Source organism: Dysidea avara, chromosome 8 (genome assembly GCF_963678975.1).
Source record: "Dysidea avara chromosome 8, odDysAvar1.4, whole genome shotgun sequence".
NCBI classification, from domain to species: domain Eukaryota; kingdom Metazoa; phylum Porifera; class Demospongiae; order Dictyoceratida; family Dysideidae; genus Dysidea; species Dysidea avara.
In genome coordinates this window covers 22,157,892-22,185,870 of record NC_089279.1, presented here as the reverse complement: position 1 = coordinate 22,185,870, position 27,979 = coordinate 22,157,892, and the positions used below count along the sequence as shown (strand labels likewise).

Here is a 27,979-nt window from a genome sequence, read left to right as displayed (position 1 = left end):
CACATATCAATTTGTTGTTACTTTCCACTCGAATAATCAAGTTTGTATTGTTACATAAAGAAAGGCTCTGACATTATGTCGTATGTGGCTACTTGTTATATACAAATTGTTCAGCTTTCACTCAGCCAGTAATGTACATTATTACTCATGCAGTATCCAGAATACACTGACACATTAATATTACAATAGGTCTTAATGCTACTCCAAAAAAAAATCACAGTATGTACTGACTACTATATACAATTGTCCCCTTGCAAGTATAGAGTTTGTGTAGCAGCTTTTAAATTGTAGCTTACAACTATACAAAAGCATGCATGCAATTGTTCAGCAGTCGTCAAAGCTTAAAGCAGCATAGTGGTAAGGTACTCCTGCTTGTACAAGAACTTCATGGAGCTGGCTCATCATTTCCTTCTCTTCTCCATGACTAAAAATTATCCCAGAACTTTCAGTGTCCAGCACTTCAATAGCATTAAACTCATCATCAATTGTATACTCCAGGAAGAAAGGATTGTATATACAACGACTCCACAGGCTAATATACTTTGTGCTACATGGAATGGAATACAAGCCCACAATATCTTCAGTAGTTTGGCTAACTCTAAATTGCACTGCTGTATTTAAGCCTGGATAATCCAAGTCTTCAATCATAAAATATCCCCATACTACCTTAGTGTGTCCTTTAATAGTTCCTTCCTTAAGCCTCCAAAAAGCAAAGCTGTCTTTGTTTGGTTTAGTGAATAAGCAATGTGAGCACTGCTCACTACAGGTATGCACTTCTTCTAAAATTGGGAATGTTTTTACTGCAAAGCGGTCAAAGCAAGGTTGTAGGCAAACATCACAGTACATATCACAATAGACACATCTGTCACTACGACATCTTGTGTCTAGAGAGAGTTGAGCCCTGTAAAAACAAAATGAACATGGAGAATAATGAAACACAAATAAATGATTTGTACATTAACTTACTCTATTGTATTGCAATCATCAGAAGAAATTAATTCTTGCCAATAAAGGAGTGAGCGTAAGCTTCTAAAGCCTTTAGCACGAAGAATATCACAAATCAATTTCTCTGGTATTTCTTTAATAAGCTGCTTTAGTTCATCCGTGTCTTTCATTGCAGAAGGGACACCAAGAAGAACATCTTTTACTTTCAGGGTGTTTTCATCAAGACAAAATCCTGCCTTCAAAGACATCTTTCTTCCTTTATCTAGTACATGAATGAGGATATATGGTTGAGCCATAACATCATATATGGTACGCTTTTCAGCTTTCTTCTTTTGATCATTTGTTTCAGGAAGCTGCCTGCACAGCACAGCAAAGCATTGCGAGTTAGCAGCTGTATTAAAAGCAAAGTGTACAAGAACAGTGTGTCCTTCTGGTACCACAATGACTTTGCCTGGAAGAGCACCAGGATTTTCAAAGTTAAGCTCAAATCCTGGGGGAAGTAAATTTGCTATGGCTGGGCTAACTGCGTGAACTTCAGATTCCAATATGTCCTTGACCAGTAATGCTCCATGAGGGACCCCTGCTAAAGGTACAGGAGGCTTTACAGATAATGTAACTGATAAAGTTGCATTGATTTCTATTCTAGCCCATCCAAGTAAACTCCACCAAAATTTCTGAGGAATAAACCTAGCTCTCTCTTCATCCTTTGGAATTTTAAATTCATGACTGGCATCAGAATATTTAATTTCATAGCCTGGACATATTTCCTGTAGGTGAGCATCAAATTCTTTATCTAGTGATACTATGAATACCATGATACCAATTTTAACCATGAAACAAAAAAGGCGTTTAGGAACCATCGGCTCTCCAGGTTGTAGCAGTTTATATGCAGCGTAAGATGTGTTAGTAATTAAAACATACCTATCCCATCCAAATACTTGTGGAATTTCATTAGGAATTTGTGAGGGCAGGATTACCAGATATATCTTGGGTGGGCATCGACTAGAGCCTGAAGTCAAGATAACATCTCGGCATGACTGCATCACACCATATAACTCGGAAGACATTCCAATTTCTGCACAAACACTACTATACAATGGAGCAATGTTTCTAAATATTAAACCAACGGCAAACCTATACAGAAATTGTGTGTATGGTACGCAATGAGAATGCAAATGTGTACCTGGCAGATTCTTTTGATATATTTTATTAAAAAATTTAGACTTGAATAAAGCTTCATCTTGACTTAACACAGTTCCATCACAAGTTTTACACAGCATAGAAAAGGTAGCCTTTGCTGCTGACTTGTATTGCCAGTCAGAAGGGTGGCCTGATGGGGAATACACAAAAACACTTGCTCCTGGGTTTAACCCCACTGCTTTGACAAATTCTTGCAGAATCGCTTTTGGAATGTAATGGCTTTGAATCAATTTTTGAGTGTAGCAATGACAAAGAAGACATGTTGAAACTTCCTTAGCACTGAAAACAAGAAAGTCAAGTAATGCTTTGTCAAGCATGTAAGATGCTTCTTCATCGTGTAAGAAAATTTCTTCTTGATTTTCTTTCAGCTTAGCAAGTGTTCTTATAACTTCCACAACTTGGTTATTACAGAATGATCTCATCATCTTTTTGTATTCAAAGCCTGGCATTTTTTCTGTCTGTTCCATCTTTTCCATTAGCTCACGATTGTACTCACAAAACTTACTCTTAGCTCTGTAGAACAATGCTGCAGTTCTGGCAGAGCTACCGTTATCTTCACCAATCAAAGGTCCAATGTGACGTTTGCAGCGTATAGAACAGTCAGCATACCTCTCCAGTTTATACAAAATCTGTATATTATCGAGTCCTGGGTACATGAATAACACAAAAAGTTGTACTTCAAAGAAAAGATAAAAGTACTGCATTTCAAACTGACTGCATGTTTTTACACACATGTAGAAATAATGAAACTAGACCTAGCAATAAAATACTAGTTATATTTTAAAAGCAAGTAGATTTGTAAATAGCAAAGTGACACATGCGGAAATTACTCAAACCAAAAAAAAACATAGACCATAAGTTCTACATGACGTACATGCAGATCACGTTACATAAATTACACCTATACATATATGTCTACTGATACAATCAACATACTGTTTCATGGATTGTGCCAATCTGGAATCTGGGAAACTAACAGTTGAATCTTATAATCAAGAATTTTACTAGCTACAAGGCTATAAGATGTGTTTTTGAATATCCAACTTTCTGGTGTATAATGTACTTAACATATAACAAAATACTTCATCATACAATGGCTGCAGCAAAAAGGCACACTTTTACCATAGATGGAAAAAAGTTTACATGTGAGAAAAGTTTCAAGACTTTTGCGAATACAGTAATAGTCGTGAACTTTTATGCCATTTAGCTGTATAGGTACATGCCTTACTAGTACAGAAACTGTAATAAAGGCAACAGTATAATGATCAGCATTTCAAAACTTCAATATCCACTGGTATAAGAGAAAAATTCACAAAACTTTTCCAGAATTCCCATCTACAGTGATTTAACAGGTAGTTGGAAAAGGCGGATACAATCAGATGCGGACACGGATGCGGACATTTTCAAAAAGCCTTTTAGTTATTTTTCATACCTAACGTTGTTTTTACAGCAGTCTTCGCTTCCAGACCCGGGAATCGATCTTGCCATAGCGCTTATTTATTTATATAAGCTCATGTGCGAAGGACTAGACCAGCACTCCACATAATGCCAAAGACCATACAGAGTTGTACACATGCTCTAAAGTCTAATACAGAGTTATATAATTGTAGAGATTAGCTTGTATGCCCCATGCAACTTATAGCTTGTGTACAACACTATATGGTCTTTAGAGTGCTAGTCTATCCTTTGCACATGCGCTTATAAATGGATAAGCACTATGACAAGATCAACACCTGGGTCTAGAAGCGAATGCTGCTGTAAAAACAACCTTAGGTATGAAAAAATAACTGTTTGTACAGTGTAAATGTATTTTAAAAATATTCGTGTCCGTGTCTGCGTCCGTGTCCGACTGTATCCGCCTTTTCCAACTACCCTGTTTTAACCTTTCACTGAAATACTGCAACACAATCACAATACCTGATGTTGCCACATCAGATGGGAACAGCAATAGTAGAAGTCCTTTACATAGGTCTTCATCAGATTTACGAAGTAAATCCATAAATAGAGGATCTGATGTAAGCATTTCTGTGACAGAATTATGCAATGGAAAAACAAACTCTTCCTCTAGCTGTTGCAATGAAGTGTCAGGCTCTGGAATTAGATGGAGAAACGTACGAAAAATCCTTCTGTCAACATTTAGTGCACGGTTTAGCACTGTTGATTTTAAAATACTAACAATTCCACAGTCAACAAAGATTTGCTGATGTTTTGGGTTACAGGCAAGATTCTCAATGGTTGTCATCAAGCTGTCATATCCACCAAAGAAAGAGTCAACCCCATTTAGGCATCTAGCAAGCAAATTTGCCTCAACCAATTCAATGCACACCTGACTGAGTTCAGACCTAGACAATAACATGTGAATACAGCTTATGGAAAACTTAATGAGACATCTAATTCCAATATCATCTTTTCTTAGAAAGTAGTCAAAGAGCCTCTGTGTTATGGCAATACGAAATCGTTTGGCTAACTCTGGATCAAGAACGACATTGTAGAGTGTGGTAAGAACACAATCCATTATGTCATCAGTAAGAATAACCTGTAAGTAAACAGTAGCATGAATACAAAAATATGTAGAATCTTAAAGCTATCATACATATTGAGATTTACAAGTAGAATAATAATCATCAGAGTCACCATTGTATTATCACTATTATGAGCATTAATTTGAACTGTTACTTTACTAAATTGCATGAGCAATGCAACACAGCATGAAAACATTAGAAGTGATAACAAAACAGTTTAATGAGACGAAATCTCTAAATAGTAATTATTTTTAGTGACACTTAACATGCAAAGGTCCTGGAGAAGCGATTTTGGGTGATTTCCAAAGGGAAGTTATTTCACTACTAGATACAATCCAGTGATAAATTACTCTGACTGTTCTATTAGAGTAGTTTTGATTTTAAAAGCTGACAGCTATACTTTCCAGAAACTGGTGACACCCACCCTAGAACCATGACTACAGATTAGCTCCTAGGTTCAGATAATTGCAACAGTTTAAGTTGTCAAGCTGTCACTCATCCAATCTACATCCCCATTACCATAAATAGGGTAGCATACCTTTGCTGTCGGTGCTGTGTGGAGTTCATTTAAAAGCAAATGAAATGCACCATAATCCACCATAACACTTTTAACATCAAATTCCATTCTTGACCACAGTTCCAGAGCAAAATGAAGTTGGGTGAAGTAAGGAAAGAAACTGTTGTAATAAGAGAGCCTATCGTTGTCTATATAATATAAAATATAAAGTAAATACATTATCACTAAACTGTTATACTGTATACAGTAGATAAAAGGGTTGATCAAATATAATATAACTAACCTAGCAGGGAATCTGAAAACCCATCCTTTAGTGCTTTAAATGAAACACACATCATTTCTGGCAAATATCTTTTTGAAATGGCAACAACTTGTTTCCCATAAGGGGTGGTGGCGAGTCCACCGTTTTGATCCTTGTCTTCATAAATTTTACAAAGTTCTTCCAGTGCTTTAGCTCCTTGAACAAGGAAGGTTGTATCAGTAAGTTTATTGGAGTACAAAACTCGGTGAAATTCAGTATATGCAAGAGACATTAGCCGACATAATTGACTTGCATGATGTACCAGTTCCTGAGAAACATCACCACCAGAAGTAAAATCAGATGACACCTTTAGTAATAACTCTTTTATTTCTGCTTGACAAAACTCTGGAATAACACAAGAGTATACACTACCTATAGTTACATACAAATTAAGCACCTGGGCTTGCAGCGGTGATTTGCAAAGTCTCTTCTTGAACGTCATCTGGTGGATCTGAGAGTAGTAAACAAATCACTTCAGCTAACAGAGTTTCTATGTCTGAGCCAGAGTGCTGCTCTGACAGATTTTCTAATATAGGCAAAACTTTGCATCTTCTTAACAGAGCACGGTTGTCAGAAATATTTGCTAATGACTTGATCCTTCGTAAAACTGCTTCAATCTGCTTGAGCTCTTTGTATGACCATAAACGGCTCACAAAACTTTTTATAATCTCGTCAGTGACACAGAGCCTAGAAAATAAATCGGTGTCTGAGTTTGAGACAACAGCACATAGAAGAAGTTGAACTTTCTGCCTGATAGCCAGATCACTTGAATTAAGCAGTCTAACCAAATAATTTTTGATGACCTCTAGTGGAAGAGGAGTACTGAATACCACATCTCCACACACCGCATCTTCAAGGATGTCAAAGCATAGGTTGAGTGATCTCCTTGTTATCTGTGATCACAATCACATGCATACTTGGCTTACTTCCAAAGGGAAAACTTTAAAAATATTGTAAATTATAAAATATTGCATATATCTACTAAGCATATAAAATTATTACTTTCACCTAGTAAAAATGAAGTAGGGATCCAAGTGATAAAAAGTAGAGGTGTACCGATATGGGTTTTTGGCATGTACCGATATCCAATATTGATGCAACCAAAGAAGCCGATAACCAATAGTCGATCCAATATTTGCATTAACATTTTAAGTGTACATTTACCTACCCTACAACAACATGTGCATGTATTCATTGCTATACTCTGCCTGTGGTGGTACACAACTTGGGTTTCTATTGTGCAATCCAGACAATTAGGCACCCACAAACATTTTTATGTATACTCCCATGAAGCCTAAAACAGATATTTCTGCATTATTGCGAATTCTAATGACTTGTACAGCAAGTTTCCTTGGTTACTCTGACCCTTCTTTTATTACAAAGGTTCTCTATAACTGCTTCATTTGTAAAGACTGTGATAGGCTTTGCAGCAACAAACACTACAATCGTGTGTATTTATATGGTTTCTCGTAGCGTAGCGCCTGTTGCAGAGTGAGCAATAAGCCACTGGCACTAATGAGCCACATGAATAATGTAGAAAACCAATGCATAATCCGTTTATGTACAAACTATTGCTACTGTATAGATATTGGTAGCGATATCGGTCCTCCTGCTGTTCTGTACCGATACCGATACCGATATTGATAAAAAATGCCATATCGGTGGCCGATATTGTGGCCGATCCGATTATCGGTACACCTCTAATAAAAAGTAGTGAAACAAGAGATGAATGATGGTATTACAGCATAGTTTGGTGGGAAAATCCCTACATTGGCATGTTGTTCAATGTCAAAGTAGGGATTTTCCCATCAAACTATGCTATAATACCATTATTCATCTCTTATTTCACTACTTTTTATCACTTGGATCCCTACTTGATTTGGGTTTTTTTGTTATAGCATACAGCTGTACAGGTGTGACTGTTCTATTAGGGTGACTGCTGTATTAGAGTATCTCGAGTCCACCTTCACCTACCAGGTGGCATGTCACTATTTCATATTTTCACTGTGCTAGTACAGCTAGACTAATAGTAAGGGGGTGTGGTCATCGTGATCAAGAAAATATATTATTAAGAGGTGTGGTCCCTGCACTTGATCAACCAAGATTGTTAATGGACATTGTCTCAAACCTATTGTAAAGTTACAGGTATCTACCAAGCGTAACCACTTTAAATAATTTTGTGGCATCTAAATAAGGTGTTGATATGGAAAATTAACAACTCGATATGGTTTCATTGCATTAAGAAGACGATCAGCCTGATTGACAAGGTGCAGAGGGCACACAATCGTTGGAACCCCAAAAGGCACATGCCACTGGTGAGTTTGTTACTGTGGTGTAAAATGGTCACCATGCACTGCTTTGTTTGGCCTCCAGCCTGGTCAGGAAGGCAGGCTGGCAGATGAAAATTCAAGTTTCGATGGTTTTAAAAATTCTATATCCCGCCGCCAGTAAGTGTTTTCTTGTCTTTAATGCTGTATTTGATGTTAGATGTCATTCCGTAAAGGTGGTTTTCATTGCACAAGATGTCTCTAGGATGACTTCAAAGATGGCATTTTAGGCGGCGCATGTCACTTTTGTAATACTTTATTTAAGCAAGGGTAATAATCTTTCTCTTTATTATGTACTCTTGATTTAAGACATAAAACACCACTGCACACCCCTCAGTAGTGCAAATGATTAAGCTATCTTTTTATCCATATATTTTCATAGCTGTGTTGTTTACGCATACCTAAATTAATCAGCATACTTTTCGTAGCTGTAGTGTATCTACCACAAAATTCTTCTAAGTAGTCATAAAGAACCCTTGTTACTTTATAAACTCTTTGGCACGCAATGTACCATATAGTCTAAATTGAAATAACCAAAGCCTCTGGAGTGTTCATCAATTGAAACTGCAGAAGGAAACTACTGTTAAATGTACATTGTTAACAATTACAGTTCAATACTGGCCTTTATCTGTTACATAACCTGTTCAGTGAGTCAAGTTTGATTAAAGGTACCATTCAATAACAGCACGCTATATATTCACTGCTTGTACATACCTCGTTCACACTTTTCCTTTCCATGTACACAGTGATAACTGTTAAATCTTTGTCAATTAATTGAGAAATCTGTTGAACATGTAGTGGACTCTTGGTCATCCTTCCTAGCTTTTTGAGACACTCCCAACATTCAAAGATCATTAGATTAGCATATCGCGATACTTGATTTTCAGTATTGGCAGCCAAGACTACATGAATCATATACATTACAGTGTATATAGTAAGTCATGTTATAAGTTATGTGACAAATTACCTTCTAAAAGATTAGCAACAATATTCTGCAATAAGTTGCTCAATACAGACAATTCCTCTAGATTCGGGCTACTGAAATTAACAATTTCTCCTTCTAGCTGGTTAAGTAACTTTCTAAAAGACTCAAAAGCTTCCTTTCCACATCTCTGCTCCAGTGTTGTAGTGAACATTTGTGCCTGCTTACCCAATTCTGTCAGAAGATTAGAGAAGTTTTGAGAAGAAAGTGTGACTACTACGGGTACACTAGAAGGAACAACATCCTCTAGTACTTTAGTACACTGATCTCTGTTGCTTACAGTTCCTCTTTTTCGATTTAGATGCAGTGATAACATTAGTATTACAGAAAATGCTAACTGTTTTTCAATAGATCTAGTTGTTGTGAACATTACAGAATGGGCATACTGAAAAACACCTTCCCTTAGAAAAGTTCCACAATTATCAGACACCTGTCCATACACAAGCAACAGTTTTAGTGTAGAGCTAATAGGCATGTCTTTTCCTGAAGCATAGAAGATGTGTCGTACAAATGCTGATGTGAGAATGAAGTGATGCCTTGATGTATCATCCACCTCTGGAACAAGAAATTGGGCAGAATTTCGGGCTGATATCTTCACAGTAGCGGTTTCATGGTTGAAGTATGGAACAAGTGCCTTAGTAACAGATGACACTGATATCTTATCAATGGGTAGGCCCGACAAGCAAGCATACATAATACGAAGTAGCAGCAAGAGTGATGTCTATAAACAAGACAAGTACATATGTACCATTAAGAAAGACACACATACCACATTGATTTTCTTTGATTGTATACTAGTTAAACAGTCTGAAGTGACCTTTAGCAGTTCATAAAAATACTCAATGTTCACTTGTAAAAGGCCTTGTACACGTAGAGACCTAAAGCACATGTAAACTGATTGTAACAGAGTTCCATACCAGTACTCTTTGTTTTTATCAGTCAACCCTGAAAAGTCTACAGAAAGTTTTATACCACTCACTGTGCACAGATTTAAACTGGCATACCTGAAATGAGTTTGAGAAGAAGTGGAGGATTGCAATCCAGTAGTTCTTTAAAGTGTTGACTTTTAGGTAATGCACCATGTTCAGTTGGGAGTTCATCCAGCCTTGATGGCATGGAGAGAAATGAATTGATGACATTGATGTAAGCGTTAGCTTCTTGAAGAACACTGCAATGGATAGCTGAGTGAGAGTTTTCAATTTTTGCTGCTGCAGAACAAAAATTTTTAATTGCTAAATCCACCTTTTCTATTGAAGAGCTCATCTCCAAGAATTATCCACCTATACATACAGAAGTGTCATAATTCAGACAACAACCCATAAACACATACAAAATTATTATACTAGTATACATATGCAGGTCATACCATAGTACACTACATATTATGTACAGTACAACATCAGTACAATCAAACTTGCACATGTAAACTGAACTAATCCCCAGATATTCAAGGATGGGACATGACAAAATGTCACAAATGATAGGGATAATCTGTATGACCCAACGTACTTGCAATGCTAGCCCACATCAATACGTATGAATCTTGAACAATAACTCTTAAGACAATAAGCAATGACATTTGAACTTTTAAAATGCTAATAACCAATGTCTCATGGACCAAGAAATTAAACAGCCAAAGCACAAACATATTCGCTGCACTGCATATATCCACACCTGCTGGTCTTTTTCTGTGGCCATAACATCCTACCATTTTTGCATCAATGATACAACAAAAGAAAAAAACAGCATTATGCAGTCGAAGTTTTCTAGCTTTAAACATTACAGGTGTAGAACCAATTGATCAAGTGGAAGATACACTCATTACTCAGCAGTGTAGTACAAAGATACAACTTCAGGAGGGCTGGGCTTCTTTCAGGTCAACATGTGCACCACATGTGACCCCTTAAGCCCCACTAGGGGGTTGATCTGATTTACTTTAAAATCATCCCACCAGTGGAGTATTACATTGTTCAAAAATTTTAAGCGTTTGCTTGATTTTATAGGTTATGCACCTCCTGCTGTAACCTGCTTCCAGAAAGAGGAGGAACAGACAGACACGCACACGTGAGCACATATGTTTTGTACAAAGAAGCTATTTCATGAGGTTATTGGTGTAAAATACGTGCCATTTCTGATGCTTAATTCAGCGGTGCAATCAACACCATTCAACCCCGATGGTTTGGTTTCAATGTACACAGCCAATAGACAAATTCCATAATAAGGCTTTGTAGCATATAGAAATAACCATTGCCCCTAGCAACCTGAATTTCCCAGTATTATTAGGTGATGATGCCTAAAGTAACTTCTCCAAATTTTGAAAGGATAGTATATATATGTCATAAGAGATGACATTTTGAAATTTGTGGTTTTCCCATACATATCTATGTGAGAGGACTACAGTTGCCCTTTCTGGGCAATCACAAAAATGAGGCATTTCAACGTATGCAAAAACTAAAAATTCAAAAATATGTATACCTCAATATTACATAATTTGTAGGTGTGAATGTCAACGATTATCTCTCCAAGTTTTAAATGGATAGTGTATATAGGTTATAAGATATGACCATAGATACTACACCTTGAATCCCATGATTTGTGTGATTACTGAGAAGGGGCAACTCAATTGACAATGTATGGGGAAATTGCAACTTCAAAATGTCATCTCATGACTTATTTATGCTATCCTTTTAAAACTTGGAGAAGTGACTTAAGACACTGACACCCACAAATAATGTAAAATTTAGGTTGCTAGGGGCAACAGTTGAATTTTTCATTATTATGAAATTTGTCTATTGGACATGCCATCACGTGATGAATAACTTCCCAAATGAAATAAAGCCAAGCAGCAAATTGAAAACTGTTGTAAATCAACTGCACAAGTGTCAGTAGCTTAGCAGTTTATCAAACTCGTTTTCCGTAATTTTGCCATTTCAATTACTGTGAATTCTTTTCAATAGCATTTAATTCGTGTCATACCTCCTCTGGCTTCCAGATACAGTGCATGGGGATTTGACCACTAGTCATGTGCTAACGGGTGAAGTTTGATTTTGCAAATCCTAACTTTCCTCACCCTTGCTAGTCTCGTGTAGCCAGGCCCTTTTCTTTCTTTTGTGTGGGGGTGGGGAAAGAAAAAGGGTCTGGTGAACATAGTATAGCATCGTCGTTGGCCTATCTCAAGATTGTGGGGATTCTACTGCGCAGCTTCCGGATTGTTTGTGGGTGCGAATGACGTGTTTTGTTAACCATTGCGTCATTTGTGTTCTGTTGCCATAGATATAAAGCGTGATCTGCATCATCTGCATTCTATTACCATAAATGGTGCAATGGTTAGCAAAACACGTTATTCGCACCCACAAACAATCCAGAAGCTACGCAGTAGAATCGATCCCCACTATCTCAGCATACTATGTTCACCAGACCCTTTTCTTTCCCGCCCCCACACAAAAGAAAGAAAAGGGTCTGGCTACGCGAGACTACATCCTCGCCAGGAGGTAGGAGGTATTATTGATAGGTGCATATTGACCTAGAGACATACACACCTCTGAAGCTGGGCTGCTTTTTGTTACTGAATTTGTATTAGTTAAGCTAAATTTTATATAATTTTGCTAATTAGATGTGCAGGTGCAAGCCTTACAAGGCCTTATGGCTACTGGGGGGGCTTTTCTACCCTGAAACCCTGACGGCAGAGACAAAACAGTGCCTTGACCATGAGACAATCACACACCTACTTACATACACTTACGCTGACAATGTAAGGCGTCTACAGGCAGCACAGAGCAACTTCCGAACAAGACGTCGTCAGTGTGCTTTAATAAGGGTGAACAGGGGTGTGTTCCATGAAATCCGTTCACGTACGAAATCGCAAATGTTCGGGAAAACAGCTGACAGCTGAACTACAATGCGACTGTGGAGTAAAGCACAGTGCTACAGTTTTATTGGGTGATGCGACGAAATATTTTACGAACGAACATGCTCCAAACTTTTTATGGTGTTAATGGCACGCGATCCATAGCTGATATTGCTATACTATTTTCTGGCCTTGGAATTTCATGCATTTCATTGTACAATCTATGCTTATTTGCACTCTCTATTGAATTTTTAGCTAGCTACCGAGGTTGAACAGTAGCCTATCTGCTGCATGCTGTAATAGCTGAGTAGTAGCTCATTTTAATTACCCTTAGGGGTAGACTACCTATATGTTATTCAATCGCCATTCTGGTCTACACATGATCCATGCACATGTTGTCAAGCAACATGTTGCAATCTGATTGGTTTATGTACCTATCAGTAAAGTTGATGGTGGCTGACTGACTGAGATCTCAGTTCTGGCTCTGACCCTTGTTTCCATGCGGCACCACCTATGAAGCTTAAGATAATCATTACTGGACCGGGATAATCTTTGTAAGTTGTATCCATATACTATATAGCTATAGGCTGTATAGCTAACACAATAAACTAATTTCTCAGGTAAAAAAAGCTTTAATGCAAATGCAATTAACAAGTGCAGTTGTAAACTGTATATAATATAATCATATAAATGTAGGCATTTGTCAGGCGTTGTGTCTCGACATAATTATAATAATATTATTATATGTTATGTTAGAGTAGCTTAACAACATGCATGTGGAAATGCTTCATCTGTATACCTATAAAATTTAATGTTACAACTACATAAAAGGGAATCCATGATTTCATTGTGGTAAACCACAATGAAGTTATACAAATAAATGTGTTATTTATAATTATATGCACACACATGCATACTTGTATGGCTTACAGGGTGATACAGATAGCTATACATGGTAAGAGCTGGAAAAATTTAATGTACAGGAAGCCAAAGAGCATGCATAAAAGTACATGACAACTTCAAACTACATCGCTAGTAGTTGTATTAAATCAATAAACAGAATGAACTTAAATAATAATTTATAATTATGCTTAAATTTAGACAAAGTGTGTTGCAGTTATATATAGCTAGAATGCTTAAGTGAGAAATCCTCTAGAAGGATATGCTAAACATCAATAGAATTATTATGTGCTTTGGAGGAATTCGGGGGTGGGTGAAAGTTTAGATGTTCATGCACAACCACTTAAAACGGTTGAAATAGTTGCCACCAGACTAGTTGGTCAAGAGTGTTGATTTTTGTAATATGGTGATCCCACATGCAGTTGGTAGAGTTAGATGTATGAGTATTTACTCATGTACACAATTCTAGTAGTAGTACTAATGCAATGCATATTAGGCCACTCCAAATTAATTGTCTGTTTCCCGTCCACCGCCCGCATCTAGTTACTGTCAGCTCTAAATATTCCATTATTCCGTATTCTTCCATTATTTTCCGGTTATTGTTCCATACTGACAGGCTCATTTGAAACCATGTCAGCTCACGTGTCAGCAATGCTATCAAGTCGACACAAACTTCACGTTTGTGCTATTTTTGCAACTTAAAAAGGAAGGAACAAGCTTAAGCATGTTTTTATGCAGTTTTTTAATGGTTGTGCCAGGCAAATAATGGCTTGAAAAGCTGCCAATCTTATAATGAAATAATGGAAATGTACTGCCTGCCCGCATGCAAATATGCTTGAGTCCAGGACGGGAAACAGAGAATTTATTTGGAGTGGCCTAATGTTGAATTTGTAAGGCTTGCAATTGGGATTGTGAAAGGATTACAAAATGCTCACATGTAGATTGGGGTACATGTATAAAACCTCTAAGAAATAGGATTAGTGGGCAGGCTGTTTGTCTGTTGCTAGGTTACCCACAACATCTTTAACAGCTTATGATTTAGTCTAGTAAATGCAACACAACAGGGCTTAGCAATTAGGTCACATAAAATGCAACTTATTGGTAACACCTATGCAACCAGCTTGCAAAGAGCCTTGTACCTAACATGTGTAAACTACACAACTATTTTGTTACTTTTTTGTTCAGTATCTTCAAAAGCATGGTTAGCTATTTGTGCAAACAATTTTACAAGGAAAAAGATTTCAGCATACTCTAATTTCATCTGAAACACAATTAAACAGCATCCCTTCCTTATAGTATGTTCATGCTTCAAAAATACAAAGCAGTCCATAACCATCCATCAGCACTACAATAAAAAGTGTATTTGTGTGTATGTAATATGTTCCAAATGTGTTGTACATAGCATGCACTCCTGTGGTGTACGTGATGTGTAGGAGATGATAGTTCACATTTTCCTCAAATGTGAACTATCATCTCCTACACATCATATACCCCACATACATATACACAAATATGCATTTTATTGCAGTGCAGGATGGCAAGATCATGCAAGTGTAACATCAGCCTAGCACAGTTTTTAGAACTGGAAGCAAGTCATCAAGGAGTCACTTCACAATTCTATCCCATAGGTATGGCTTATTGCTTGAGAAGTCCCTTAAAGCACTATACACACAACACTTAAAAAAATTTATTTATAGATCTCTACTGCCCGTTGTCTGTTTCATGGTACATCATTGTACCAGTTAATAACATTGCATGAATTAGTGCCTTAACAAGCATAGTTTCATGCTCATTCACCAAGTGTACCAAAACCACAACTGCTTAACATATCCAACAGCGACCACAATAATATAGTACACAATACTGAACACAAATGCATACAGATTAAAAATGTTTTATTTCTTCTTTTTCATGCTAGTCTTGGTGACTTTCTTCCCTTTGTCTTTAGAGTCATCAGTTGGCTACAGAAATAGTGTGTATATATGTGACTAATGGACTGAAATGGTAGATCTGTGTAGTGTGCACAAATATATTTATGTATGTAATTGTAGTTATACCACATAGGACAATATTTTACTTGATGGGGATTACCGTATAAAGGTCTGAGCTTTTATTTTTTTGACCTGGCCTGCAAATGACTTTATTTGAGACTGGCCATTTATTTTGGATAGGTCTGAGTGACACCTGGTTGAATTCAAGTCATGGTAGAACACCATTAGAGTAACGGTAAGCATAAAAACCTTTATACAATAAAATTCAAGAACTAAAATGGTTGAAAAACAGTTTTACAATATGTATGCGCGTGCACACGGACAAATGTGCACTACATTATATTCTCTAGTTTTAATACCTTTCTTTTAACTCCTGCCACGGGTGTAGTAGCAATCGGTTTAAAAAATGTGTCAAGTCTTCCTTGAGTAGCTCCTTGTCTGCTCTTTAAAATTCTCTTCACTCCATTTCTAATTCTATCTTCACTACAAGAAGATAAAAAATTGTGTAATTACATGAAGTCTCATTTGCAACACCACCACAAAGGGTAAGGTCATGAAATCAAGAAATAGTTAAGACTACTAAGAAATAGTTATGATTACTAAGAAATAGTTCAGATTACTAAGAAATAATTAAGACTACCTGGTACTGTACACAGTCCTCACTGAAATGTGCCACAAAAATTGTTGAATGGTTACAAAAAACAATGAGGACTATGATTCGAGTTTACAGCCATGAAAAACGTGCCAAAAAATATTGACACTTATATGCATACATAAGTTTAGTAACACAAGAATCCTAGCACCGCACACACACACGCACGCACACACTACACACACACACTACACAAATATGTACGTACATACAGTACCTGAATGATTTCTCTTCCACCATGAATTTCACTAATCCTTCTTCATCTGGAGGTCGCCACTTCAACTACATGAGAAACACTTGTAAAAGTACATGTACATGCTACAAAAAGAATGACTGTACACTGAAGCCTCGCTAATAGGGGCTCCCACATACAAAATAGCCTTATCAAATAGGTCATCAAATTAACTGTTCTTATAGTGACCACCCCTTGACCACCTCACTTAGCAGCTATATCAAACAGGTGGATGCTCTTACAATATATGACTGATAGACAGATTCAAACATCAGAAAATTTCCAGGTATAGAATGTTGTTGTGTTCCATGCTAGCACTGAATTGTTTTAACTATATTGCCAAACACCTACACCGTATGTGGGCTTATTAGTACCAAAAAGAATGACGTTTGAAACCAGTTCAGTCACACGTGTACCACACAAGTATGGTATACTTGGGGACTAACAAGGTGTCCTCATTAAGAAATCGTGTTAGTTTAATAGTGCTCAGGATCAATATAGAGGTGGCTACTTATCTTATGATACTAAGAAGGGTTTTGCTGTAGTAGAAATTTTAGGAGTAAAATACTGTAGTTTCAGATAAATTATTACCACAACATCTTTGGAGTCCAGCACTTCAGGTTCAGCAAAGAGCTTGCGAGCTTCCTCATACTGCCAATTATCAGGAATAGTAATTTTCTAAGGAAAACAATATTGTACATAACTTAGAATACAATACATCTTGCTCACATACCCCTGGGACCTTATCCTTGTGTTTAATGATCCCCTCAATATTCTTGTATGTTCTAATAGCATCGACCGCTCTCTTCGGACCCATTCCTACATGAAGAGCACATGACATGTACACAATGGATAAACAAGCAACACATCTATATAATGTTTGCATTAGAAAAGATTACAGTGGTTAGCAGATAAATAAGTGATATATATGTACAAGTTGATGACAGGTTGGTACAAGAGAGTGAGTGGCAGACATGTAGAAAGGACAAGACTGTATAGTCTTCATGACAAGTTGGCACATGATGTACAACCATCAAGCCAGTATGGTTTAAACATTACATCATTGTACCTCTAACAAAACTGTCAGTAGGATAGCATCAATATAGTATCTTGCTTAATTAATTAATAGTGTGTTTACTCAGCCTTTTAAGAGAAACTCCAACTCGTACATATCTAAATGTATCAACTGCAAACTTTTGTGGCTAGAACACTTTCAACATTATACATATACCATGTACAGGGTATTATGTACGTAAGTGCACACACATAAATAGTTACAGTACATGATAGTGCTAACCTTTACAAGACTCACAGTAATCACATCCCAGTAAAATACACATATCAATAAACTACACGGTGAACAAACACAATGAAAAATCAATCTGATTTGTAAAAACAGGTACAATGCATAAAGAACATTTTAACAAAGCAATTTTTCAGTTTACAGCCAACGTTCCATGTCTGGGAATCAGGATGAGTTTCATCCTTTTACAATCCTAGTCACTTTTAGCAAGAGCTCATAATATATATATATTTAGGAGAGTATCCAATGCCTGTATTGCCCCTTCAAAACGCACTGCATAATAATTGTGTAACATATCCTAATATTTTAGTATAATTTCAGTAAACTCAACACATGGCTTTGCCATGAAAGACTTGTTGATAGGTGTTGATATACCAAAGCGAAGACCTGCAAATACTTCAAGGCCCTTAGAGCTCTTGAAGCAAGTTAAAACCTTTGGTAATGATGACTATTGCGTAACATTATTGCAGCGGTTTTGAAGGGGCAATACAGCATTCAATACTCTCCATAATATATATTATGATTTTAGTTAGCATTACATGTAAAAAGACCTAAGGTCTAATACAGTTCAGTTTAGACATGCCTGACTGCAAGACAACAAACAAATTGACCCATCAGTTTTGTAAGCTCTAGTGGTCCTTAAGGCCATGTATCTTGTACTAAACACAACTACAACCAGATCTGCAAGAACCCCACATGTTCGTGCATTTTTCAAATTCCAACATTTCCTTTATCTAGGTAACCAAAGGAATGTGAATGTTTTAGCCCTAGAAGTAAAAAACTTTCAAAGATACAGTGCTACAAAGTGATAACAATGGAAAGATCACTTACAAATTGGGACTTGATATCTTATTCCCCATAAACAAGTGAATCCATTGCTGGGTAAGTTATGTCTCTACGGTACAACCCAAGTGTAATGTCGCAATCGCTCACATGCTTGCAATTACGCACGATAAAAAATCACTAAAAGGGGGAGTGGCACCTGTTTCGATCGCAAGTCTTCATCCGTTGATTCGAGGGATGAAGACTTGCAATCAAAAAAGGTGCCATGCCCACTTTTTAGCGAGTTTCTTAATCGCATGCGTGCGAGCAAGTGCGACGTTACACTTGGGCGGTACCGTAGATCCTTCCTACATATGACCAGGACAAAGGCAAAAATTGTGAGAAGATAAGTGAACAGCACACATCTAATGCAAGGTAAGCTAACACTCATATCCTTTGGAGCACTGACAGATGTTTGAACTCTTACATTGAGAAATATGATACCACAGATTTTGCAACTAGCACCTTCCTTCAAGTGCTCAAAAGATTTATGGAATATTATTTTATAATTCACAAGTATTTCACCTCATTGTGTTTACTGTAAAATTACATAGGCTTCTTGCAGATCCAGTCACAAATATCCAACACAACAGGTACGTAGTTACATCACAATCTTGTGTTTACTGTAAAATTACATAGGCTTCTTGCAGATCCAGTCACAAATATCCAACACAACAGGTACGTAGTTACATCACAATCTTACAAACCTGTTGCTGGTCAATTCCCAATTCACTCAACACTCTATCCAATCGGATTTCTCTTATCGGTAGCTTTCTACAACACACATATATTCATTCATCTCATGTATTTTTCTCATACAGCATGCATTTTGACTGAATACAATTTTTGTTGACTTTATTGTTGTATGTGGCACAGTACTGTTACATAACTTGTAATGCACATTAAATGGCTTAATGCAAATGATTTGGATACACGAGCACAGCCAAGTATTTAACAGACTAGATACAGTAACTGGGCAGCTATAATTATTGAAAAATGAGAAGTTGACACTAACTTAGCTTCACTGGCAGTAAGGTGACGTAACATAATACTGGAGCCGTATGTGAGTGAGTCCATATCTTCTGTAGCTGTACCGTACACCAAGTCTGCCTTCACCAGAGCAGCACACTGAGCCTCAGCCTCACATGGTGCCTAGAAATGTCAAGTAATGCGTTACAGCAGTCATTAGTACAGCACACATCAAACTTTAATAGTAGATGAATTGTAGATGTGAAACAATCCAGCTGTCCCTAGTGCTATAGATGCCAGCACAAATGCACACAATGTGACCTACTTTAGTCCACACACTCGGCTTGAAACAGATTCTTAACAATAAACCTAGCTCTTGTAATGCTAGAAACATCATTATTGGGGCACAACTGCTTATACTGCTCTTCCTTATAAATCCGAAGGTTGCATACATGTACACTAATTATTAGAATATTTATGAATAGTATGTAACAGAGCTAAAGTGGTGTCGAGTGATACTCTCAAACATAAGTAATAGTGAACGTGACTGTAGCTATATATAGGCATACTATTCAAGTGGGCAACATGTAAACATCAATACTTACTATTACTAGTCCTAAAGTAGCAGTGAAGCAATGAAGGGCTTAAAATTGTGCACAACCTCTGCTACCACTGGTACACGCGTTTTGTAATAACTAGTGCATCCACAACCTTCATGACTGTAAGGAAGAACAGTATAGGCTATTGTAGCTCATTAATAATATTTCTAGCAATACAAGAGCTAGAATTAATACCTAGATTATTTTTAAGGAGCCCAATCCATGAGTCCAGTCCAGGGAATAAATTAGGCTGAATAATATGATTGTTCAAATTGTGGGATCACCATACACCATATCTCATGCAGCATTATAAACATGTAATGTAATGTGAACCATATGTACAACCAGCCACAGTATAAGTGGTTGTGCAAGTGTGCAATGTACCAGCAGTATCTTGCTATACACTGTACATACATAATATGACTCACTTCTACATAAGGAACTCCCATTAATGCTAACAGACGTTTACATTCTTCATTATGGTGCTTGGTGACCTTCACCTGTAATATGTATTGCATATACACATGTACACAATTCTGTATATACTGTACAGGGCCATAACTTGTACACACCTCACACAGAACTTTATAAAATAAAATAAAGTTTTTCTACTAGAATTACTATAGCTACGTACTTTATTGCATAAGCATGATACTACCCAGCAATTGGTTGGTTAACTGGTGGTATGAATGATATGAAGGATGTCAAAACAGGCATGACATATGTGACTGTCTCAGCAAAAACCACCTTGTTTGCACAACTTATTTTGAGGTAAGTAGTTTTGGAATTATAGCACTAGACAGTAGGAAGAGCAGGGAAGTTGATTTGTACAGTGATTACACTGAAAATAAACTACAGGTGCTTACATTCGCAGCTATAACTCCAATTTGCATTGACTCTACAATGTTGGAAATGTCCACCATGGATTAGCAAATCAACCAAGGTATCCACTTACACGTATGGGTATGAAGGTGGTTTAGTTGAAGATGAAGAAATTGCAACTATCTAGTTTACATTTTTTACTGCACCATAAACAAACTCATGTGTGACATGCATACTGTTGAAGCTACAGAAATGAAACAAAGATTTTCAAACTCTCCATGAGTAGGCGAATAAGACGGTGTATAGTTTGAGTCTTCCTTCTTTGCCTGAGTGTTTTTTCTTTGTAGCATGCATAATTTTATGCATTTTATTTTTCTCAAAACACATACTTGTGTGAACAGTCAGGTTTTTTGTTGAGACGATCACATATGTCATACAGAGATGGAGTAGAGATTGTCATATTTAATTGACCAGCAGTACATGATATGACACTCAAATGTTTACTAAGATGTCCATCGTCACACTTACAAGTCTCCTTTGAAATTTCTCAACTCCTTCTTGGTCACCTATAATAAATTGTATAGAATATAAATTATATTGTGTCTGTTTTCATGTCTCTGTGCTCAGTACAACTTCACCACATTACTTATATGTTACCAAATTTGGCAGCAGAACATGCATGCATGCATAGGTTGTGGACACATGTGATGTGACGTGCAACCACCAACATGGCCAGCAGGAATGTGCCCACAGTGATCAGCACAGACCAGCACTCCATTGTATAGCTGCCACTACCACTCGACATTCGCCTCTTAATTTACCAGTTAAGGCCCCACAAATTTTCTTATACATTTCGGACTTTCTGCCTCTTGTAGCCACCACCATGGGCACATCCCTGATCAAGGGAATTCTTAACGGCAACCAGTTTGCACACATCACAATACAATATGCAAGTAAAAATAGCAAAAGCATGCAAAGCCTTCAGCTGTCAAACAGTTCCAGTGAAACACTGGACCACCTATACACTACTCAAGTGCTGAGTGGGGCAAAACTAACACACTATAATATGCCTCATGGGCAAAGGTGTCAGTACTCGGAAGCACCAGCCAGTAAGTGAGATATGGACAGTTGGCACTGACCTTCTAAGATAACACTGTGAAACCATTTTGCTCATTGAAGTATAACTATAGAAACTGGGTACTATACCACTGGACACCAACTCAACCACACGCCCACACACACACACATTATGTACGAACACGCACAATTATATACATACCTTTTTCTTCTGCTACTTCTAAGCTCTTCTCAGCTTCTGAACGGCGTTCAGCTCGTTTAGCCAACTATTGACCACAAAAAGTACACAAGACAAAATACAAGCTGAATAACAGTGAATGTAAAATAAAATTAAAAAACTGTAAAAAATGCCAGATGGGGTTTTAGAATACATCGGTCTGAAGCTTTCCCCACAAAAACTCCAGCAAGACCGTATTAACACACTGCAAACATTATAGCATACCTCTTCTGATTTCATTTCTGGTGGTTTACCATCAAACACATACCTATAACACACACAGTTTATTGTAACCCATGTACAGATCTTAAACACATATAACTTACACAGGTTTAATCCCACTCTCCATAATTCTGATTGTTCTATAGAACAGTCCATTGAGATGACTAGAGAACAAATGTACAAGTAAGTCAACAGTAAACTTTTGTGAGGATTTTTGTATTTGAAACTAACAATTACACTGTCGTCCAAAGGCAATATCAAGAGAGTAGTTTTGCTAAAGGGGGTTATATATCATATGTTAGGTATTGAAAACTCTCACAGAAAAGTCGCAATATAGATTCAGTATTGATTCTTTTAATACCAATTTAAAGCCATGTTAAAGCATTCACTTTGCAAAAATCTTACAGTTTTCGGAAAGGGGTTGCACCTTCAGCCACCCCCTGAAATTCTATTTGTTAAAGTCATTTTGCAACATCAACATATGTTATATCCTCCCCTATATACATTCACCACCAACAGTGTCATAGATACCAATTTCAAGTGTTACATAACAGATGAAACAGTTACTAGTCACTTCTTTAATAAGATAACTCTCCTGGTCCCCTTGTAACAAGGTTTTGTACATGTTCCGTATGGATACGGTATCAGTTTAGTCCTCACCTTGTTGTTTCACCTTCTGCATCAGTTAATTGAGCTCCTTCAGATCTCACTGCTATCAGAAACTGGTATAAGCTCATTGATGCATCTATCGCAACCTTGCGGCCTGGATAAAAAGATAGCAGTGTAATTTCTCTATTAAAAGGGAAATGATCTAAGTACCAAAGCCACACAAGTGTAACTCATTAACAGAATGTTAAGAGTACATGTTAATATACAACTTTTCTGGCATCCCCTTTTTTGCTTGGGATTATACAATTTCTCAAAGACTGATGTTGGATACTAGTGAACAACAATTTTCACTTCCTTACAACCTGCTAAAACAACTTGGATTATTTTGCTACATACGTACATGTAGCAACAGGCTATTGAAGAATGGTAGATACTGAGCGAAACATTAAGTAACTGAACAGATTTGCTTACACATTCCTATCACAACTGTTACAAGATTGTACCAGCCATTATAAGAACCTGTTGTATACAGTGAAACTTGATAGAACAAATCTTTTCCACTACCAAAAGGAAGCTAACTTACTACTATATACCATAAATTTGTTTACAACTATCCTGTTTGTAAACATATTTCACAGGGTGTAAAATTTATACTTGTGTGGCTTGGTGTACTGTTTTGCTAACCAAAGTAGCTCTTGATGTTGTTGTCCTTTATGGCACTAGGAGCAAAGTCTGCTAACAACTTGGATAGTCCAAGAATTCCCATAGCAACAGTTGTTCCTGCAACATCATAATGTATGCAAAATATAGTATTTACACACAATAAGGGTTCATAACCTTCTGATATACACTAGACTATATGAGGTTCAGATATCTTGACAGATATATCATCAGGTGACATCATAATAGTTCCACGAGACAGAAAATGTACGGATGCTATTGGAGCACATGAATTACATTGCTTTAGGTCTGCTTTTCTAAATGTGACTGTAAACATGTTATCAGGAGCAAGCAAGAGAGTAATACAAGAGATATTAAAGTAGTACAAGTTGAATTTTGATTCATCCTGGGTGAGTTAAGACTGATAATCAGCTGAATTTGTGTGGGCACAAAGATTTTGACACAGAATAATAGAAAAGAGTCCCACATTATAGTCAGTATTGCCAAAAACCTGTCCTTTATTCAGCTAAAGATAGTGGAACTGTGTCATCACTGTGCTATTGAAATTTGTCTAGTGCCACCCGCCCCTTTGCAAAAAGTAAGGGTCTGGTGAAATACAGTAGATACTGCATCATTTCTAATGTTCAAATTCGGCAGTAGCTAATCATATGCATGCTAATGACATTCACATACAAATCACCTTAGCAACCCAATTTTTTTGTTTGAATTGAAGGGCAATAATCTGACATAACCAGTAGTTACATAAGGCATGTCCACACGACAAAAATAATGAATTGAATGCACGAACTATTCGCGTCCACAATGTGCATTAAGGTGATTTGAACTGAAAGTGGATTACACGAATCCACCTCCATAGGTGGTTTGAATGCGAATCGGCTGGTGAATCAGGATTCACTACGTCATAATAATGCAATGCTACGTAGCACGTGAGGGCTTGACATGTTTGCGAGTGACCTTTGTATACAACAGAGGGTAGAAATACAGAAGCGCTTGGTGTGATAAAAGCACAAGGACATGTTGCAGCAGTGTTTTATCATCGTAACTAGCTCTTAAGAGTTTACGATACCCATACCATTCGTGCACCATCAGCGGTCTTTTGTACTCTACTCGTAGAAATCCTTGCAGTACCCTATAACACAAGAATAAGGGCTACTATGAGCTAGTGGTGTGCGATATAGGATATTTTCCTATCACGATTATAGCACACAATATATCACGATACGATATATATCACGATATACAACTCATCACTCAGCTAGTGTATTTACACTGATGACACTTGTAGCAATGATGTACTAGAAGTACAATACAACATGGTACATGACTAGCATACAACATTGCAAACTTTTTTATCAAAAAAAAGTACAGTGTACAATGACATCTTGGATACATTATTCTCTAATTATAGCTAAAATCTATGCCCAGGCTTATATCACGATATGAAGATTCTATATAATATCACGATATAGAAAATTTTATCACAATATTTCGATATATATCACATATCGCACATCACTACTATGAGCTATTCCTTTTGTTCTATCGATAAACTCACTGTTTTCTCGTTTGGTACAAATGGGTGTTTTCTCAACCATTTAATTATCCACTAGTAAATTCAATAATGTGCATTATGTGATAATGCCAGTGGACACATTCAATTCGGATTCACTACGCATTGCCCGAAGTTCCTAATTGGAATTTTTTTAGTATGGACATGCTTGTACATATCTATATTTCACCAGACCCTTACTTTTTGCAATGTGATTGATTTATTGTTTTGACTCCAGTAATTGGCTATAGCCATTTTTCCTTACAAGAGAAAGGGTAACTACCTAACTGCGCAAGTTAAGACTTTGACAATTACAGATCTACCTATATATGTAGCATGTTCCTATGTGACACATCCTGAGAGAGGGAAACCATCATTTTATGATGAAATAAATGAACAAAATTATTTACAAATGCAGTGTGTCCTCGGGCACATACAGCCACAAACATGGCAAAAGCCAAAAATGGGCGTGGCCAGGAAATTATATAATGCAATTAGCAATAAAGAGTTAATTATGCGCCCACTCCAAACAGCTTTTAGCCAGAAAAAATTTCCGCAAAGCTGAAACCAAAAATCCAGCTGCCTTATCAAGTACTGTTATATAACCTGATTTCTACCCACTGACAATATACACAGGTATTGCCTCTACATCCTGAACAAAATAATAGGGTGCGCTAATAACTGGAAAATATAGGTAAGCGCATCCCAACTAGCTGCATCCATACGTATCCAGAAGCTTAGTACGCTTCTTTTATTTGCTGACGGTTATATATAGTGGTTACTCCCACTCGTTATTTTGCATTCCATAATTTAACCCATATAATGCACCACGAACCAACACGCGATTGTTAAAGTGTTTTTCTGTACCCATGCATGAAATTCATTACTCACTATTGCAAACTGAAGAAACTGTCAAATTCTCCCGAGGATTCTTCCAACCAGGGTAATAAATATACAATCAATCCTAGTCAATCAGTCTATGCCCAAACGATCAACACCAGATTTACCCGCCGTATATCACGTGCTCCTCCCATTTGCGCGTAAGCCTATTTTCTGTGAATCATTACAAATGGCGAAACCTTTCCCTCTACCTTTTCATCTAGTCGGTGATAAAAGTTCCTCTGACAACTCCTCACGGTCACTAGAGCCATTCAGAAACGAGTTAAGAAGTGAGTTGCATCCAGTAGGGTGTCCTGGACCCGGATGGGCCAGAGGTAGCCACAACTAAACATGTACTCTATGGTAGTATTTACATTGTTTTCTAACTATATGGTTAGTTATCATGTGGTCAGTTGGCTGGTGTTATTTTGAACTCTGTAGAAACAGTTAACACAAGCACTATACTACTACTAGCAAGGGGTAGTCACTTACACAGGTTTAGTAGCAGTGCTTGATTGTTCATGGCACACGCTCTTGCATGTAAATATTAGAGTAATGACTTCATTGCAAGGGGTGACATGGCCACCACAATGTGTTTGCTGTAGCAATGATGGTAATTATACAACATACCTGTAAGTGTTAGTGTAAATGCAAAAGTATTTGCAGCAGAGACAGTGGCACAACATATAACACAAGTTCAAATAGCAGAGCATACGGGAACCACTGGCACTACAGTGTGCATGTTAGCTTAATACCAGTGTATGGCAACAAAATCATGTGCTGCATAATGCAGATAACCAATTTATAGAATATGCGTCTTGGCCAGCTGACTTACTTGTTTCAAAGATGCCATGGTGATTGTTGGGTGGCATCAGCAACAGAGGGACTGACTGAAATGAATTAGTTGGTCAACACATGTATCCCAGTATCTTGATCAAAGCAAGAAAACTTTCTGCAGCAGCCGTAGTGGTAACACATAATATTTGTGGTGTAAGAGCCAGTTTCAACTATAAACATTTCAGTATCTTCAATATGTTAATAGGAAGGTATTGTCTAGGTTGATCATACCTTCGAACAAGAGGTTCAAAGAGGGTTGTTGGATAATTGTGGCCACATTCCAGATAGGTAGACTTTGATTGCTTTATGCAAGTTGATGTGTGCACAGGAGTAATACAATATGAGAAAGTAATTATGAGGATATTATGTCTATCTCAAAACTGCAGATATTGTTTGATACACGCTTGGAATTTGCGTCCAGTGGATGAGGCAACACCTAAAGATTGGTACCAAGTCTGGTAGTTAAACATACACATATATATACACATTCAGTACTTATTGTTTATTAAGCGCATACACATTCCTTGTACTTAATCTAGCATCAGGAGCTTATGAGCCACTGAAGGCGGCTCATAAGCTCCTGCTGGCATATGCAGGCAAACATGAAGATCCAACATGAGGTGCAGCTATGCATGCTAGAGGTTTGTTAACTGTGCAAGGCTTGAATGGTACATGGCCAATGATAACACAGATTTATGAGACCCTTAGTAATTTGACCCTCGTTTATCTGTATCCTCATATCCAAAATTGAAAATGGCTGTTCTATTAGATTGTTTTAAGCACAAGTGTACATTCTATTAGAGTAGAACTCTATATAAATGTATGGGCTTCAGTTATTTGAACAATTTTCTAAACACATTGGGGTACAGATAACTGAGGGTCTACTGTATTGGTATAGTTGGTAACTGCAAATCACATCATTCCAAGAGGTTAAATCCACGAACACTCATGGTGAGGGGTTTTTTAAGGTGTATGTG

At 37.2% G+C, this 27,979-nt stretch overlaps 3 protein-coding genes across 7 annotated transcripts in view; 1 reads left to right on the top strand and 2 right to left on the bottom strand.

Moving 5' to 3' along the window:
* The window catches only part of LOC136263546 (uncharacterized), a 129,524-nt gene that overhangs the window by 17,343 nt on the left and 84,202 nt on the right, over positions 1 to 27,979 (top strand). The gene's annotated exons all lie outside the window — the stretch shown is intronic.
* On the bottom strand, positions 41 to 12,624 carry LOC136263757 (uncharacterized). Of its 4 annotated transcripts, XM_066058395.1 has the most exons (12): positions 12,537 to 12,551; positions 10,037 to 10,074; positions 9,799 to 9,962; positions 9,564 to 9,748; positions 8,780 to 9,515; positions 8,527 to 8,714; positions 5,883 to 6,378; positions 5,468 to 5,830; positions 5,206 to 5,372; positions 4,063 to 4,681; positions 967 to 2,791; positions 41 to 901 (listed from the first exon to the last, which is right to left on the bottom strand). In XM_066058395.1, exons 3-12 carry the CDS (start codon positions 9,908 to 9,910, stop codon positions 325 to 327), a joined length of 5,268 nt encoding a protein of 1,755 aa, XP_065914467.1. In that variant the 5' UTR covers positions 9,911 to 9,962; positions 10,037 to 10,074; positions 12,537 to 12,551; the 3' UTR covers positions 41 to 324. The 4 variants fall into 4 exon arrangements, with proteins under 4 accessions (XP_065914467.1, XP_065914464.1, XP_065914465.1 ...); XM_066058392.1 differs by having other exon boundaries at positions 9,799 to 10,074; positions 12,537 to 12,624; XM_066058393.1 differs by having other exon boundaries at positions 9,799 to 10,074; positions 12,527 to 12,611.
* On the bottom strand, positions 15,363 to 26,336 carry LOC136263464 (flap endonuclease 1-like). Of its 2 annotated transcripts, none has more exons than XM_066057994.1 (16): positions 26,178 to 26,336; positions 23,741 to 23,836; positions 23,108 to 23,210; positions 22,552 to 22,611; positions 22,451 to 22,493; positions 22,211 to 22,274; positions 21,460 to 21,497; positions 20,538 to 20,609; positions 19,557 to 19,693; positions 19,249 to 19,315; positions 17,714 to 17,765; positions 17,150 to 17,235; positions 17,008 to 17,094; positions 16,402 to 16,466; positions 15,892 to 16,015; positions 15,363 to 15,502 (listed from the first exon to the last, which is right to left on the bottom strand). In XM_066057994.1, exons 2-16 carry the CDS (start codon positions 23,820 to 23,822, stop codon positions 15,437 to 15,439), a joined length of 1,146 nt encoding a protein of 381 aa, XP_065914066.1. In that variant the 5' UTR covers positions 23,823 to 23,836; positions 26,178 to 26,336; the 3' UTR covers positions 15,363 to 15,436. The 2 variants fall into 2 exon arrangements, with proteins under 2 accessions (XP_065914066.1, XP_065914067.1); XM_066057995.1 differs by lacking the exon at positions 26,178 to 26,336 and adding an exon at positions 23,894 to 23,918.

Coding starts and splice junctions, on each gene's coding strand:
- LOC136263757 (XM_066058392.1), bottom strand. CDS start 10,057: ATGAGCTCTTCAATAGAAAAGGTGGATTTAGCAATTAAAAATTTTTGT. Junction 8,715..8,779: donor TGTTGCTAATCTTTTAGAAG/GTAATTTGTCAC, acceptor TGATTCATGTAG/TCTTGGCTGCCAATACTGAA. Junction 902..966: donor GATGATTGCAATACAATAGA/GTAAGTTAATGT, acceptor TTGTTTTTACAG/GGCTCAACTCTCTCTAGACA.
- LOC136263464 (XM_066057994.1), bottom strand. CDS start 23,822: ATGGGAATTCTTGGACTATCCAAGTTGTTAGCAGACTTTGCTCCTAGT. Junction 22,494..22,551: donor GAGAGTGGGATTAAACCTGT/GTAAGTTATATG, acceptor TGTGTGTTATAG/GTATGTGTTTGATGGTAAAC. Junction 19,316..19,556: donor CTTACTGCCAGTGAAGCTAA/GTTAGTGTCAAC, acceptor TGTGTGTTGTAG/AAAGCTACCGATAAGAGAAA.